Raw genomic sequence first — 18,887 nt, 5'->3', positions numbered from 1 at the left:
TTGAACAAGATCAGAGTGATATAGGTTTAAGAGATTAAGGAAATGTTAACAAAAAAGTGTGGTCGGTTAAAAAAAAAAAGAGAGAGATAAAGCAGACAAATAAAATGCTATGACGGAAAATTTTAAAAAATTTAAGAGAACAAAATTGATGCATTGAATTCAAAATTGATGCTATGAATTACTGAGTTATAAATCTTCATCCATGATTCAAGCATTTCAATCTTTGTCCATTGCACAATAACTCCTTGAAGTTAAGAGGAGTAGCATAAAAACATCTTGTAACCAAGAGGAACCACTGCATGAAGCTATTTGAAATCAGGAACAATTGCAAAATCAGAATCACTTTGTATTCAAGATGAGCTATTTCTTGAAACTTCGAAAAGTCAGGAAAAATTGTATAAAAACTTCTGATAATCAAGGTCAGCAACTGCCCAAAAACATTTTGCTGCCATGAGGAGATATAGCATAAAATCTCTTTGCAATCAAGACAGTCAATCCTTATCATAAAGACTTTTTGCAATCAGGGATCATAACGTAAGAACTCATTACATTCAATAACCATTGTATAAAAAATTCTTGCAATGAAAAGTCATTGGATAAAAACTCAATATAATCAAGAGCCATTGTATAAAATCTCATTGCAATCAAGAACCATTGCATAAAAAATCTTTGCAATCAGAATCCATTGCATAAGAATTTATTGAAACAGATTTCAGTGACTTGAACAAAAACTCACTATAATCTAATCCATAATCATAAAGGAATTATATACTTTTTTTTATTTATCATAGTAAAAAATATTATAAACCTATAAGGGAAAAGGTTTCACGATCTAAGATACTTCAAAGCAAATTATAACAAAAAAATTTATTGACTCATTTATGTTATCAGAATAATCTTACTTAAACAATCTAAAAATTCTATGTTCCACAATTATTAGTCCTATGAAAACTAAAAATGATATAGTCATTTCTTAGTAGAAGTCACGGATAAAATTATAATTCGGTTACTAATTCTGCGTGAATAAAATATTAACAATTACAGAAAAGAATTGCACATAGCTATAAATGAAATATCATACCTGCAGTATGTATCCTCTGTTATAGTCCTCGTAAGTCCATCCAAATCCGTGAAGGACATGGACGACTTCTTCCTGCTGAAGGACGCTGAACAACCTGTCTAGTAGAATCTTCAGTCGGATGGGCATCGCCTCTGTCCCGTACAGCATCAGGGAGGCGACGTCAAATGCGACTGTTGGTTGAACTACTTCGACTTGATGACAGTTGAAGAGGTGACGAAAGCCCAACTTGTCCAGTGCTACAAGAAGTTCGAAAAAACTTAAATTTAGAGTTTTCAAAATTAATATGCAAACTACACAGGTTCACTTAAAGTAGTTAATATTTACAAAAAGTGGTGCTTAAGTTTATTGCAAAGTACGAAATTTCATAGCCAATATTCTACCATGGTCAATACTACTTAAAATACTGTACCTTCTAAACATTGGTAGGTATATATATGGGTGTTCCTGTTATCCGACTGGTATTCTAAAATACGCTTTAAGGTAAAAAACTGTTGAAGACCCCTTGATTAATGTATGAATTTATAACTCCATTACTACGAAGCACAGAATTTCTCAACGATGTATTGAAATGGGTTAACATAGTTATGAACCCAAGATTAAGTCCCCGACAAAATTTTAAGTAGTATTAATATTTGTTAAATGCAATAAATAATTCTTTCTAGAGTAAAATTTAAACTGAAAGCCTCTATAGTTACAAGCCACGATTCCTCCAAAAGTAAAATTTCTTATATCAAAATGTGCCTTGAAATTTTTTTTCCCAAGTAGGTCAAGTTTTTGGAATTACAGCTAGATAACAACACAATACACAAAAACATCTTAGCTCCTCTACTAGAAAATCGTACTAATTTTTACCAAAAACGTTATATTCAACAGTTTAAAATGTGACTTATATTGCCTTCAAATATTCCGTATATTGCTTTCAAATATTTTATATAATGACTTCAAATGTTCAGTACACTACCTTCGAATATTCTGCATATTGCCTTCAAATACTGTCTATGTTCAAAACTAAAATAACACCTTTACCAACATATTACGAGATCTTGAAATACTGTAAAATTAATTATCTAAAAAAAAATTTAAATATGCCTCCTGCTTATTTCATTGCAAAATAACTTTCACACAATGAACGATTTTCATTCTTGTCACATGAACATAATTGAAGTCATTTACTTGGGCGTCCATATCTTATTCACCAGTTCACATCAAATAATAAAAGTGCAATTTGGCGATATCATTTTCACATATTCATTATGACATCACCTTGGATTTCCCCAACTGAATGAAAATAAATAAATAAAAGTGTCAAAAGCGATCCATTTATCATACATTTAAACAAAACAACAAAAGAACCGAAAAAACTAGTTTTTTCCATGCACATCATTCACTGTAATATTCAACTAAAGTATTACTGTTTTGTTGATTGCAGTTTACATCTCTCTGCCTTCTTCCTCTCTGGAATATTTTTTACAAAACTGTTGGCGGTCATTGTTATTAAATAGTGTCAGTCAATGTGCTGACAAATATCTTAGGAGCAAGAGTCATGGATTTATACGAACGGAAACTCGTTACTCAGGGTTTCTAATGTGCAGGTCAGCACCCAAACGGTACAAGAACGGAAAGATTTTGAAGGCAAACCACGTATCATTTATTCATCAAAGAGAATAATCGATTTTGATATCTGGCAACGAGTTTTAATTTTCCTAATCTGAGCACGACTATCTGACTGATTCAATCATAAATCATTTAATCATGCAGATTATTTTTATTCCTGGTGATTTTTTCTCATCTCTGAAAAGAAAATTCGAATAAATCAACATCATATCCGTTATTGAGCATTGATATTTGTTTGAATAGCTTAGATTGGAACAGAATAAAGGCAAGCAAGATTTTTAAAATTTTTCAGAAGAGCGTTTGTGGAGTGGGAAAAAACGTGATTTTCATGTTGGCAATTGTATAATTCTATGTACTTAGTGAAAATTCATATCTATGAAGCCAAAACCTTGCATAGGGTACAATAATATTAAGGAACAATTTCTACTTGAGATATCACCTTTGGAAAAAATGTCGCTTATTGTAAGGCCATAGCGTTTCAATTGATTGACGTAAAAAAAAAAATTAAAAGAACAATCTGAAAATGCTCAGCTACATAGCAGTCTTATAATAGTCTTTATAACAGTCTACTTGGACTCATATACAAATTAATGCTATTGTTTGTCTTTTGAAGTATGCATTCTCTGAAATAGTACTCTTTTCTCTTATACTCCGTTGCAACGAACTATTCTTATTATTTATTTATAATTTTTAATACTTAACTCTTAAAATTAATTTTTGAAAATATTAGCAATAATTGTTTATAATAATTGTTTACAATAACTTAAGACTATTGTATTAAAAACTCGTACACATTTGCTATGAACATACAACTGGTGTCATCTATGTAGTACAGCTTTCAGTAGTTCTGCTTCTATAAAAATTAAGAAGCCCCGCTCAAAAAATTTTAATTCATCAAAAATAATGATAATCACTATATTTGGGGAAAATTATGTCAAAAAATATTGTGAAAAAGAAAATGTCATGCATAGTAATTATTTTTTAATAACAAAAATACGCATAAAATTTCAATAAATAAGCGAATTTTCAGGATTAAAAGCCATTGCACAGATATATTTTAAACAATATAAACACATTCTGCCAATTTTTTTTCTATTTTTACAAACTTCATCTGAAAATAAATTTCGCTTGGTAATAACTTATAAATAGAACAGAAAAAAAACTTGAATCAAGACCAGAAGCTAAATAAAATAGCGATAAAAATCAACCGCCCTTAATATCTCAACGATAGGCTAAAAACATCCCATTACTCAATTTTTTCTCCACTCTTAATCCCCTTGCCACTATATAAATTTCACTCTTTTTATCTTGTGTTTGATATTCTTAATAACGAAGCTAAATAATAAAATAAATTGAATGAAAAAGAATAAAATAAAATAATAAAAATCAACAATCTGATTGATGAATGGGATATAGAAGCTCCAGCGTTCATTTTCCCTCGGTTCAATTAGTATTGACTTGGGCGTTGTCCTTTAGTATTGATCAAGCTATTAAGAGTGTCGATGCCACCGTTTAGAGATAATTTAACAGGGGGGTTCTCGCAGGGGGAGTGGGGGACGTTTGAGAAAAAAAAGTTTAACTTGTGTGGGAGTTGGAAGTAATAACTATATACGTTTTAGAGAGAACGTAACGCTGGGGATCAAGCAAAGAAATAATACTCGGAGGGTGAATCACATTGATCTATCGGTATGTCAAATAAACGATAGCATTAAATTGTCTATTATGAGTCCAAGCTGATCAATCAATGTGATAAGACAGTCGTGAAATAAGTTTATTCTTATTTAATGTTTTCAGTGGCGTTCACTTGAAAAGTTGAGTTACTCCAGGATCTGGGGGACAAACAATCAGCATATTATGTCGCATCAAGCAGCAAAGAAAAATAAGCTGAATAAATAAATTTCGGTGTACCAAAATTACGAATTTTAACAATGACAAATTAAATAAATAATTAGTCTTCACTTCGCATAATTTGAATTTCAAACGAGAACACTATTTGTCTAATATGAGTCCAAGCAAATCAATCAATGTGATAAGACAACTGTGAAGTTCGGTAATAAATTTATTCTAATTTAATTTTTTCAGTGTCTTTTTATTCATAAAGCTTTTTTAAAATGTGAGTCCATCATGAACTACATACAATTTTTAAAACCTGAGCTCCCAAACTGGAAATTACAGCTCTCCGCAGGCCTTTAACCCCTTGGGGACGTGTGATTCAGAAAAGCATTTGTACAAAATCAGAATCAAGTTGTAATTAAATAAAAAAACGGTAACTTAAATGTAGTCTTTGCTAATTTGACAAACTTACTTTGCTTTTACTTTAATTACTGTTAGTTTAAAAAACTGTATAATCAATGTTAATTCAAAGTATAACTGAATAGTTTTATTTTGAACAAAGTAATGGTGAATTAAATAAATCAAACAATTATAACTCCGCCCACAAATAAACTGCTAAGGAAATACTTTGATTACGATTTTTATCTTTTTACCCTGATTGATACGGTTTCATGCTGGCACGTATTTGTGACAATCGGCGCGAAAGGGTTAGGGGGTTATGAAATAACAATTTCCGGAAGCAAATGTTCTTAAATTTTCTTCAAGCACTTAATCAACATTTAATTTAACAGCCTTTTTATACATAACATTGATTTATTTAAATGTCTCCCATGGCACATATTATTTTAAATTGGATATTAAAATTAAACTTTGCTATCACATTAATTATATAGAAAAAATATCAGACTTATGTATGGCTATGTTGGAAAGTATGCAAAAATGCATGTGACAGAAGTAGCATTATCACACAGGTGTGATTCTTACATTTCACATAAGCTGGTTGGTGTCGTGTCCTTGAGTGTGTAAAACACAGCCGGCTAACTCCTCGATGTCAAAGGGCGGGGGGGATTCCTCAAGCCGAGCCAGAGATTATATAGTGCATAAGTAAATTGAAGAAATTAATTAATTATATTTTAAATTTCTTTTTCAAAACTGGTAGTAAAATATTTTCTTTTTTTATGAATATGTGATTGTCTCAAAGAAAGTTAATACAATCAATGGATCATCAATAAATCATCTATTCAATATGTGCCCTTTCATAGTCTGAACACAGCATAAATACACTGAAATCTCCTTTAACAATAGCTTGGGCAGTTTCAATCCAGATACCGATGTCTGGCGAACAATCCGACAAACAAAAAGATCTTGAAAATATATTCAACTGACATTCCATCTAATTATAAATAATTCATAACTGAGATAGCTCACCACTTTATTTTAATTGTATTCCATCTTCTGGGGCGAGGGGCAAATTAGTATGGACCCTGACCGGTCATGTCTCCGAATAAGCCACACCTCCCACTAGAAGGAAAAAGTAGTGACACAACCAGGTCAAACAATAAGAGGAACCACCCTCACCTTTTGTAATCGACACTTCGACCCATTGCTCAATTATTCCTTGATTGCTGTGGGAAAGGAATCCTTATTTTCTCTTTGTCCACAACAACAAGAATGAAATCTTATAGAAGTGTGTCGCTGAGCAATTAGGAAGACTCTATGCATATCATTGGAAACACAATCCGTGGCAAGTTTTGTTTCACTTTCAGTAATTTAAAATTTAAAGTATAGAAACCATGAAGTTTCAAGTACTGAAAACAAATCTTTTTCAAAGTATTAAAACGAATTTTTGCAGGATTGCTTAGATTAGATTAGAAAATTACAATTCGCCACGTGGCGAGTCAATAAAAGATAGTGGCGACTTCAATTAAATAAACACCTGATCACTTTCCCCCATCTTTTTTTCTGAAAAGTGTTTGATGATAAAGGTAAATCAAAACAGAAAGACTCTGTAAATAAGAATTTTCATTAAAATGTCCAATGTCTCATATTCATTAATATGTCTAATGTTAATGTCTCCAATCAAAATTTTAATTTTTCAGAATCCATCAATTTGTGATGCAATAATTCATGTGGAAGGAGAGTTCTTTAAAAATTCACATATTTCAAAATTGTAAAGCATACATAAAATGTGTATTTTGTCACCTCAAATATTTTTAAATAAAGCTCTTTAAAGTCGGTATGTTTAACTAAATTTTGTCATATTTATATTGTTTTGATTGTTAAATTTACTTTTTGTAGCCGTAGATTATTTCTAAAATGATTTTTTTAAAAATTAAATCCCTTCTTCCGAAACTATTCCAATTATATATCAATTACAAAAAAAAAAAAAAAAAAAAAAAAAAAAAAACTGGCTTAAAATTTTTTCTCTTTTGGATTTTAATTAAGTGCGTGGATAAAAGCCTGTTTGTTTTTAAGAAGAAAAAACAACTGGGGATTTTGACAGTCAACTGTACCAAAAAGAGAAAGTAAAACTTCTCTTACGAGCGCTATAGCTAGCTTCTCCTTTATCAGCCTATCAAAAGGGTGAAGAAGCATTTTCAGGGGTCTTAGGGGAAAATTTCTGCAGAAGTGACGCTTGATGACAAAGCTTACGTGTAACATCCTTGCTTTTGTCAAGGTATGTACTCATATGGATATTTCATTTTCAGAACAAAGAAAGTTCCTTGTTTATAAATATTTAAATTCTCATTGTTTTTGTCCACCAAATTGTTTTTATACTACACTTTTATCACTGATTTACCGTTCTACGCAATTAGAAATTTACATAAGAATCCATATTGAACCTTTCTCAGAACCTGCAGTAGAGCCTTATAACATCCATATTGAAATTTACACATGAATATTTTGAACTATAACGCCTAAATTTGCAAAGAACTTTGTAACATGATACTGTGGTTCAATTTTAACAGAAACATGGTAAGTTTTAAAATCTTACTTCTTATTATGGTACGAGGTAATGTTAATATGTTTTAAAGTTGAGAAGATTTTTTTGAAAGTGTTAATCAGTTTTTTTAACGACTATAATCTTTTAATAATAAATCTAAACTTTCTTTTACTTGAATTGCATGTACTGTATTACATTGGGAATACTACAATACCACTTTGCACAGTTATTTACAGTAAAACCGAATTCCCTTCAGGCTATGACGTTTAAATCTATGCAAGCTAAATGCTAAGTCTCACAGTTAACGAGATCAACACTTCTTTGGAATAATCAGACCCGTCAAAGCGTAAGGAAAGGAAAACAATGACAAAACATTTCGTCAGCTTCACTCAGGGTGTTGAAAGAATTGGTGATTGTTTGACCAGAGAGGGGGTCATCAAAGGGGAGGGAAAGGGGAATTTCGATGTCCACAGAGTCCTCAATTCGGAAGGGACGGACGAGTTCATTAGCAACATCAATGGAAAAGATGGTCAATTGGATTTTGGGGGCAGCGGAGAATTGTCCAGGGAATAGATAAAGGGAAGAGAAAACGTTCTTTTTCTACCCTTTCTTTCCATTTGGAACTCTTTCTCTCAGACTCACAAAACATCCCTTGGGGACGATTCTTGAATTAATTAAAGACAAGAAATCTTTTGGCAACACAATATAGTTGTTTCACACTTCAATGATATACCGAGATTTGTAATGAAGGTTTATTAAGAATCATTTTAAAACTGATATTGTTAGGGTATGAACGATTCGACTTTCTTTTTTATCAAGTCATAAATGTTTTCTTAGATTTTTCATAAAGAGTAAAATAATTAAGATACATAGTGACCCATAGAAAAAAACATCAAAGTCTTAACTATTATAACAAATCTTGTTTAATAGCCATTCGATTTCATTGCCCCTCTTTTTAATCGACTCTTATTTAATTTACTTCTAATACAATTGTATATTATTTACTTATAATACAAAACTTTTCAATCTTATGAATTTTTAGGTATTGTTTAAATGCAAAACGCTTTGAGGTATGTATAAATGACATTAAATGTTTCTTGATATTCTATTATACAGGGACATTACATTTTGTCATATTAAAAAGCTATATGTAACTGACAATGTCGACATTCCGTAGAGTACCTAGTCATTGTATATTGAATATCCGTATGGTCATTGAATATCCGTAGGTCTCTCATTAGTTATTTAATAGAATGCTTTTCGACAATTTTTGCAATAATAATAATTTAATACTTTGCCTGGCAATTTTATAGGCATTATATGCAATGACCTATCCATTTATAAAATACCAGATTTTAGATATTAAATCATAGACTAACCTGCTATTTGTGTTCATCCCCATTCACTTATCAATGGTTTTAAATGAATGGTGCTATTTTTATTTTAAGTAAACTCCTTCCTAATAAAATAACTAAAAAACACTACTCTGTCTCTGAAAACAATTAAAAGTCCGTTTATGATTTACTGAAAGGAATTTATTTTAGTTCCTTTTAAAATTTCTGACAAGTTCAAAATGTGTCAGTCTTCTTAGAAACAAACAATTTGTGAAATAACTTTTATCCTAAAATTTTTAAAAACTAATGTATTCCACCTTTGAGTCATCGGCATAAACATTTATTTAATCTCTGCATATTAAAATGAACTAATTAATGCACGAGCAAAGTCAGTGGAGTTAATTCATAAATACATTTCAATTAAAAAAATACTTTATGGGATCAATTCCGAATTGATTCTACAATTAACTGCTGATAGATGGTATACATTCCGAATAAAATGGAAGCCTAGTAGACACATCCTGAAAAATACTAATTGTAAAACAATAAACGTTTGGTCACAAAGGAGTGGCTCTTACCAAACGACCCGCGCTGCAGGCGTAGGTGGATGCTTTCACTACATTAGAGATATATTTGGTCTTACCTTTGTGCATTTTCGTCATCGAATGGGTTCGTGTAAGAACAGTGTAGACAAAAAGATTAATTATTTATAATTGTAAAAGAAAAATTGTTCATATATAAGAAGAGCACATTAAAATGAAGGCCGCGTGCTTACACTATTAATTGCATTAAATAAAAACTGGATCGAGAACAAGGCCAAAGCTATTCCATGTAGTGTAGTACAAGACTAAGATGGCGAATTCAGATTGTGCACCAAGAATAAAGTTAACCCTTTGCGGTCGTATTAAGTTCGTACATGGATGTCATGCTGGTCGTGAATCGTTGAGCGAACAGTAATACATAACATGCAAGATTATGAAGGAAAAATAAACTTTATTAATTCTTTTTTAAACTTTAGATATATGTAACGCAATATTATGTTTTAATTTTATGTAAAAATTGTATTTTATAGTTCTCCATCGCGTGGTATCTTTCTTTTATAACAGTCTCCAATATGATGATCTGGTTTTCGAGAACATGTGTCATAGAAATAATTAGTTTGGCGTCTTTGGCTTTTAATTTTTCTGTTTGAACATATAGAACAATCTTTACTCTTTTCATCGTCACAGTGCCTCAATATATGTAGTTTGCCATTAAGCGATGGCTAACATCTTTGCTGTGGTGGCTGAGAGCAGATATACGACTGGAACGATAAAAAAGCGTAGGTGGTTGAGAGTAGACATACGACCGTAAAGGGTTAAAACTATTAACATGTTCGTGCGCCATATTTTACGGCTAACTCTTTGTATATTATGCATAAAGTTTGTATCAATCCGTTATGTTATTTATACTTAAAGTTGCACTAGAGTTATTGGTTTGAGTTTTATAATGTTGAACAAAATAGTTTTTTTTAATTATTAACGTTGTATAGAATAATGGTTTATTAATCATTTTAATGATGTTGCACAGGTGTTAATTATAATAGCTGAAATTATTCAATAAATTAACAAGATTACAAATGGTGCACAAATATCAGCATTAAATTATTAATTCATTCTTGCAATAATTTTCGTAGTTTACCCTTTAAACACAGATTATAGCTTATTTTCTGCAATAAGTAGAGATAATGCTATAGTTTTATATCAATTAACGTTGTATGGAGAGTTATAGTTTTTTTAGTTAATAATATCACATATTATAACACAGTTTTAGTTATTTTAAAGACAATGCAAAAAAGAGTTTTGTATTTATTTTAGTTAAATTTGAACACAATGTTAAATGTGACTTAGTTATTTTAATTAACACAAGAAATTAAATGCATTTTGAAAATATTTTTTTGTGTTTTGTGTGTTATGTTTCCACTAATATTAAACAAAAGTAAAACTTGAGAAAATTCTTTTGTTGTTGATTTTATTTAAAGTTAAATTTACGATTTGTGTTGATTAACTTATTGTTAATTTTACTTTTGCGTAGTTCGCTATATCTCGAGAATTTTTTAAGCGAATTTAAAAATGTTTGCCTACAGTTATAAAATTCGTTTATCCAAAAATAACTCCATGCAAAAAATAACTTTTAGTAAATATTTATCATTTTTTTACTATTTTATTTAATAATAGTTAAACAGAAATTGAATTGTAAGGGATACAATTTTTTACATTACTTAAAAAACTATAATTTTTCATGGCAAAATACTAAGTTTGAGCGAAATCGGTCAAATAGTTCCTGAGAAATCAAATTTTAAAAAAGTCGTACTTTGTCAAGGATTACATGCCGGCCATAGTTAAACGATTCTTTAAAATAAATAAATAATAATAACAAAAAACGTTGATCATCTTTTCAATAATAAAGAAGTCAGAAATGCACTGTATGCATTTATTAGATAATAATATCAAAATTTTATAATTCTGTAAACCTGAATCTACAAATAAGTGTCACCATAGTTTGACTCACTAATAAAATATTATTATTTATTACAAATGACAGTCGCAATATTGATCCAAACGCAAAGAGTGGGTCTGACACCAAAACTTACTATTCAGCACATTTTAATATGATTAACCGATAATCCTATAAACACAATATCTATAGACTAGGGGTGTTGGTACAATAGTGATCTGACTTGTGTTATATTTATTCCGAAACAAACCCCCTTAGGCTGATATATAGGTTGGGGGGGATGAACATGATGTTGAATGAGGGAGGACGAAAATATCCTGTCCGTCATACAGATGGCCTCAGGACATCGATGATGTATCGCGGTTTTCGGCCCAAGCTTAAAACCGGTAATGATCGCGATCCCACCCCTTCCCAATTTAAGTCGAGATGCCGGAACCGAAGTTGCTGAGTGTTGGGCACCCCCGTTCTTATGACCCCAGTGAACCCTTCCTCGAACAAAAGAATAAAAAAAAACCATAACATGTATGTAGAAAAGATTCATCTAGATATAACCTATAATTTAAGACCAGGCCATCGGCACTAATGAAGTGTGGCCCAGGTATATGCGCTGCTCGGGTTGACAACAATTTTTGCCCCACACCAGGTAGGACCAGCCCCACCTGTTGTTTAGACGTGACAGTTGGGGATGAACGGGGGAGAGGGGGTTCGCGTTCTTCTTTGATGGCAATTAGTTTTCTCTTTAGAACATTTTTTGTGGACGGTCCGGCAGCTTTGTTTAGGTCCGGTCATCAAGGTGGACTCCGCCTTCTTTTTTCAAGGTGTCTATGATTTATAGTGAGAGGCGCGCCTTTTACCTTTGCTTGTTTTTAAGGAAAAACATAAATTCATTCGGATCTAATTAGCATTTAGTGCATTGCACAAAATTGTCTTTTAATAAGATTACTCCTCTATGAAGTAAATAAGGAATTCTAGCTATTTACCAAAGAATTTAAGAGACAAAAGTTATTTCGATGGCCGGTTCTGAAATCTAAAAGAATTCTATATCATTCAACCAATTCAAGGTTGCTCCTAATATATATATATATATATATATATATATATATATATATATATATATATATATATATATATATATATATATATATATATATATATATATATATATATATATATATATATATATATATATATATATATATATATATATAGTAAAATAAACCAACGATCCACCAGAAAAATCGTTGAGAAAAATTAGAAAAATGCTCTAGTTCAAAAAAAAAAGAAGAGAAAAATCGGATTCTTGGAACAGATTATTTGTGCCATATTTTTAAAATTTTACTTTTGTAACCATTGCTGCACAGCTGATCCAATTTTGAGTGTATATATATATATATATATATATATATATATATATATATATATATATATATATATATATATATATATATATATATATATATATATATATATATCGAACTTGAAGGGAGAGGAGAAAAAATTCGAGATACCGAAAATTCCAGTGGACTATAGCTTTAAATGCCTCCTCTGATATATTCGGCTGCCTCTCAATAAATCTCCTTACAGTGTCCACTGAAGAAAGTGCTTGTTTGAGAATTGGTTATGATTATGAGAATTTGTCTTCTATTCTTAAAATGTTTTTTGGAATTTTTTTTTATTTTCAGGAAAAAAATTTACACTATTTATGGAAAAAAAATTCAAGTTATCGAGGGATTAGAAAAAAGAAATTCGAGAAATCAAGGTTTTTTCAACTTTGAGTGTATAGGAAATTTGAAGGGAATATTTTTTTCTTCGAGATATCGAAAAATTCGTGAAATCGAGGTTCGAGTTAGCGAGGTTCAACTGTATATATACATATATATATATATATATATATATATATATATATATATATATATATATATATATATATATATATATATAATTTTGATCATGAGTAAAAACATATCGCGGTAGAACAAGTTATAAAATTTTATGATGTTACCATATTTTTAAAAATTACTTGGTATCTTGTTTTTAATCTTCTTATCAACGAACTAAAACATTTCAAATAGTTTATTAACTACACAAATACATGCAATTTAACCGTAAATCACAACATGCAATTATTGCTGGACACTTATAAAGAGTAAATAATACCCGTATACCACAAAAAAAATAACAAATAATTCACCAAAACGACAGTTAAAAATCATTAGTCACAGATTTCTACCGCAGAAACCTTGCCGAGGGCTGTTCCATTTACCACAAAAACGGATTTTGAGACATTGAGTTTTAATTCTTTTCAACCATTTTCCCACGGAAAACAAAAATCTTTCTTTCCCGGAGGGTTGGGTAAGCAAAATAGAGCTACCGAAAAACTGTTATTCCAAAAATTACAATAATTTTTGCCATCGCTAAAAGACCCAATCTTCTTCAACGGCACCCGTTGGAACGATAATTAAGGTTATTAAAGGTCCCAAATGGTAAGGTAATTTAGAGAATGTATCTTCAGAAAGACAAAGACGTAGGCCGGTAAAATACATCGTAGAATATTGCAATGTATCGGACTGTATGGGGTAATTACCATCCTTACCGCAATTATCATAAACATGAGCAAGCAATTTACACTGAATTTTTTTTTCTTTTCTTTTTCTTCGTCCTTTCTTTTTATGATACTTTTCCTTTTAACATTTTTTCACCTTGTTACCTGAAGCTAGGTCGTGCGGCAGCATAGAACTGTTTTTTTTTTTTTTTCGTTTTCTACGGACAGAATAGTCAGGTGGGTGATCAACCATATTGGTTAATATGGAGATACATTTAATTTTCAAGGAATAAATCATCGACTCAAGGAATTTTAGTTAAAAAACGCCAAAGGTAATTGTGTTTCTTTATTTTTGAAATTCTATTCATCCACTTAAAAAGTAATTAAATGTGGAGATCAACCAGGTATCAGGTGGTTGATCAACCAGATTGGTTAATATGGTGATTCCCTTAATTTGCAAGGAATAAATCATACACTCAAGGAATTTTAGTTAAAAAACGCCAAAGGTAATTGTATTTCTTTATGTTTGAAATTTAATTCATCCACTTAAAAAGTAATAAAATGTGATGATCAACCAGGTATTAGGTGGTTGATCAACCAGATTGGTTAATACGAAGATTCATTTAGTTTGGAGTTTTAGTTAAAAAAAACGCCGAATGTAATTCTTTATTTTTCTTTATTTTTGAAATATAATGTAAATGTTCTGATTCAGTATTTACTATTTTTTTTAACGCTTACAAGTGATCTTGAAAAAGAAATTATACTAACATTATTTCATTTTGACTTCACAAAAAAAAGGTCAAAATGATTAATTGATCATCCTACCAATTAATTGATCTTTCCTTCAATTAATTATTTGTCACTTATTTTAATAAATAAATAAATATCAACGGCCATGATTATTAGCTCTCCAAAATAAGAATATAAATTATTAAAATACAATTTATTAGTTTTAATTGTACGTTAATTCTATATCAGATCATCATTCAATAATAATCCAAATCATACTTCAGTAATGAAAATAAATCTGTAGTTAAATTAATAACGTCTAAATTAGTTCAATTTGAGTAAAACCAGATTTAATCTATACACAATTTGTGCAATCATACATTAAAAGATTCATATTCATAAAATATATTTTTTTGCTTTATTCATTTTTTGTATGTGTCACGAGATTAACCAATTGTTGTCAAAAGGGTGGAATTACCCAAATATTAATTGTTAAGACAATTTTATATTATATACTAAATACAAATAATAGAACTAATTTGTCACGGAATCTTTTCGCATATTTAAAATATATAAACATTTCTTATATTTACTTTTTCGATTTATCTTCATTACATAGTTCGACACATTCGATACCTTTCAGTAGGGGGAAAAAAAGTAATTACAAGCCATTAGTTTATAAGAGAACAGTTTTGAATTTTTACAAGCAGCATAACATCCTCTTAGACAAAACAATCAGCAATTTCTGTAAAAATATAAACATGATTTCAGAGAATGAAGCTACAGACAATACCACGACGCAATTTCACAAAAAAAAATCAAAGAACAAAACTGTCATTGTCTAAAAAATCTCCCACAAAGACCAAGAAGACAAGTTGATCCCATAGATATCTACAAGACCTCCTACTGATATCCTCAGGATGGTGCCAGGTAACCAAAATCATGAACTAGCACAAGAGGAAGGTAGGATCTTTCGCGGTTTGCAATTTCGGCTGCCTTTTATCGCCCTAATTTCATTCTATCTAATTTCTCCTCCGAAATCTCATCATTTCCCTTCAGGATGCCACGAAGACACAATCATACCCCCTCTATATGACCATGCCCCCCAAATGAGGGGGTCTTAAGCATGTCCGCAAAATGAGAGAATCCACTTTTTTCCCGCAACCTCTGACATGTCCTTATGGCGCTCTTGTTTTGAAATTGCTGCAGCATATAATCGTTTGGTGTTTCGAGAAGGACCCTTGGAGAACGGGATTATGGGCCCTATCAATCTTACAGGCGATGTATCTGGTCTTCGGGACAAGTTATTAACTCTCGTACAAGCTGTGTTTTGTTGGTGCTATAGTTGGTTGTTTCTTTTTTTATTATTATTATTGCTGAAAGGAAAGGAAGCAATGACTTTATGAGTTTTAACCCAGCCCATTTTAGGAAAAAGAAATATCCATGAGTGACATTTGCGATACATTTTTTTAAAAAACAATATTTTTCATTTTTCTGCATTAAAATCAACGGAAAAAAAACCCCGACATGTAAAAATATTTAGAGTACATTTCCTTCCAAAGCGTAATATATATATATATATATTTTAAATCGGCAGAAAGTTGAAAAAAATTAAAGCACATGTAGGAATAGTACTTAGTGCATGTAACAAAAAAAAAGAATTCTTTAGCACTAAGTGCAGCCAAAGAGCTCAAACTTTATAAAAAAAAAAACATTTAGAGAACATTTTTAAAAAATAATATTTTTCATTCTTCAACATTAAAATCGGTGAATAAAACGCAGGTGTGTAAGAATATTTAGATTGCATTTCCAAAAAGTAATATTTTTCGTTAATCAGCATTAAGTTATGAAAATAAAAAAAACAGACAAGTGAATGATATGTAGAATACGTATAAAATAAATTAATAAATAAACTAAAAAAAAAATTATAAAAAAAAAAACTTTACATTACATTTAAACTAGCACAAACATTATAAATGACATTTAGAGTACATTTTCAAAAAGTAATATTTTGCATTCTTCAGCATTAATTCCGAGAAAAAACACAGACACACATGAATAACATTTAAGATGTAAGCAAAATGCATTTAAGATATATGCAAAATGTAATTCTTTCAGCAGCATTAAATTCTTATTACTAAAATGCCAAGATGGGTATAGGAATAAGATTGATAATGATTTAGAAAGCAATGTTCACTGAAACTTTTAATTTATTTGTAGTTTTAAAATTGAAGAATAAATCAGACAATTATTTTTAGAATTTTTAATCCAATTATGAAGCATGATCCAATTAAATGAAATAGATAAATTGATTTTATGTGTGCACAAGTACAACTAATAAAAGACGTTGAAAATTAAATCATTTGCTTGAAAAAAAAAATTGTTCTTATTGCAATTTGTAAGAAAATAAAGATTTTTCTCAGACTATTTACTAATTCCTTCAATAACTGAAACATAATAATTAAAGTTATTTTTTCCCAGTGGTGCAAAAACACCACTACTGCCATCAATTGATTTCATTCTCAACAATTTTAATTTAATGGATTTGATTTGCTATGAGTTTTTGACCACCACTATACCTAAACAATTTAATGAAATATACTAAACCTCACACTCGTGAAATGAAATTTAAAAGGGCCGTCAAAACTAAACTGATTACTATTACTTTTGTTGTAATCTCGGTACCACTTTAAATATTATGGAAAACTAGCACGTGCGAGCAGGCACGTAGGTTAATAATGTATGTTGATTATTTTAAAAAGAAAGCACACTTCATAAATATTATCACTTAGTGGTGGTCACAATAATTTTTATTCTCCCAAAAATAACTATAACAGGCCTGGAAGCGAGACGGAAAAGAGAAAAAAAAACTGGAGCTATTTCAACTATCGATAATTTTTTTTCCGGAGGAGTAAATTCTTTCTTAACAATAAAAAATTCATTGCTATTAATTTTCTCCGTAAAAAAAATGTAGCCGTAAAATGTAGCCGTAAAAAAAATTGGTAGTTAAGGATATTTTACTATTCCCGAAAAAAAAGGTAAAAATGACATTTATTTTTTACCAGTTTTTACTCTTTTTTGCCTATATATACATACATACTTTCAGCCTAGAGAGTTTTTAGCTCTGTGTTTCTTCAAAGTAGGAGCCCTGCTCCATACCTGCCAACTTTTACGCATTTGGTGTAAAATTTTATTTCTATATTTAAAGTGGTAGTAAAATGTATGCTTTCGATATATTCCTTGTATTTATAAACTTACTTTATAATATTTTTGATCCACCACTATTTTTAAATAAATTAACCATATCAATATGTAATACTATTGTAGTAAACCGCATCAGATTAGTCAAAATACAGCGAATGTTTCTGCTTAAAATTGAAATTTCATTTTACTACCACTGGGGAAAATCATCCTTCAAAGGATTAAAAGTTGGCACGTATGCTGCTCTACTAAGAATTTAAATTGATACTTCAGAATATTATAAGATTTCCATACTTTTTAACAAACTTAGTGCTTTTTAATAAACTTAAAATATTATAATTTGCTTACAAAATTAAAAAAAAAAAATAACAGCAAATTTATAAATGAATTGATTTTATTTCGTTTTTTATTGATGCCATCCAGTTAAGAATCAGCCATCCAGTTAAGAATCACTGGAGTTTCCAGCATCCAGACTTGTTGTCGCTTCCAGATCACCCCTTTTTCCCGATAGTAAATGACTTTCTCTTTCTCTGGTAATGGTCAAGAGGCTCCTCCAAATGACCGAGGTCAACCCCAAAGTGACACTTTGGACCATCCCTATTCTCCTTTGTCAAAAGCCGACCTCCTGATCAATTTCCAATACCCCTTCTTCTCTTTGTCCTTCCCCCCTTCTTCAGTGTTTTTGGTTTTGTTTGGACTATTGTGTGTCAGTCCACCATACTACTCTTTGTGGTCGGTGACAGCGACAGGAATCCAAAAAGAAACCTAAGTGGTGTTTGATTTTTTTTTTTAACTTTGTGGACTTTTGATATGGGTTAGATCAGTGGTCTCCAATTTTTTTCAACTACAAAAGCTCGATTTTATAAATAAAGTTTGTTAAGATAACCGTGAACATTATAACCTTTAAAACTTATAAGAGACTACTTTTAAAATATTTAATGGGAATGAAATTTTTCATCGTTGTATCATTAATAATCTTAAATTAGGTTTTATGTTTGACATTTAAACTTGCAGTCTTTGTGCTATATGGAGTCTAGTTACAAATTTGTTTTTGGTGTATATACTTAAGCTAATAATGAACAAAATTTGCCTAATTATGGTTTTCTTCGAGAT

General features: G+C 30.3%; 1 protein-coding gene across 3 annotated transcripts in view; it reads right to left on the bottom strand.

Moving 5' to 3' along the window:
• LOC107447159 (zinc finger protein basonuclin-2) overlaps positions 1–18,887 on the bottom strand; it is a 218,413-nt gene that overhangs the window by 12,747 nt on the left and 186,779 nt on the right. For all 3 annotated transcript variants that reach the window (XM_087151165.1, XM_021146543.3, XM_071186389.2), the window contains one exon: positions 1,082–1,317. In XM_087151165.1, the coding sequence (XP_087007291.1) occupies positions 1,082–1,317 (236 nt within the window). The remainder of the gene's footprint in view (positions 1–1,081; positions 1,318–18,887) is intronic.

This window comes from Parasteatoda tepidariorum, chromosome 9 (assembly GCF_982258835.1).
Source record: "Parasteatoda tepidariorum strain Cologne lab strain chromosome 9, Ptep-v5.0, whole genome shotgun sequence".
Classification (NCBI taxonomy): Eukaryota; Metazoa; Arthropoda; class Arachnida; order Araneae; family Theridiidae; genus Parasteatoda; species Parasteatoda tepidariorum.
The sequence above is the reverse complement of the archived record's forward strand: the minus strand, read 5'-3'. Positions and strand labels throughout refer to the sequence as shown.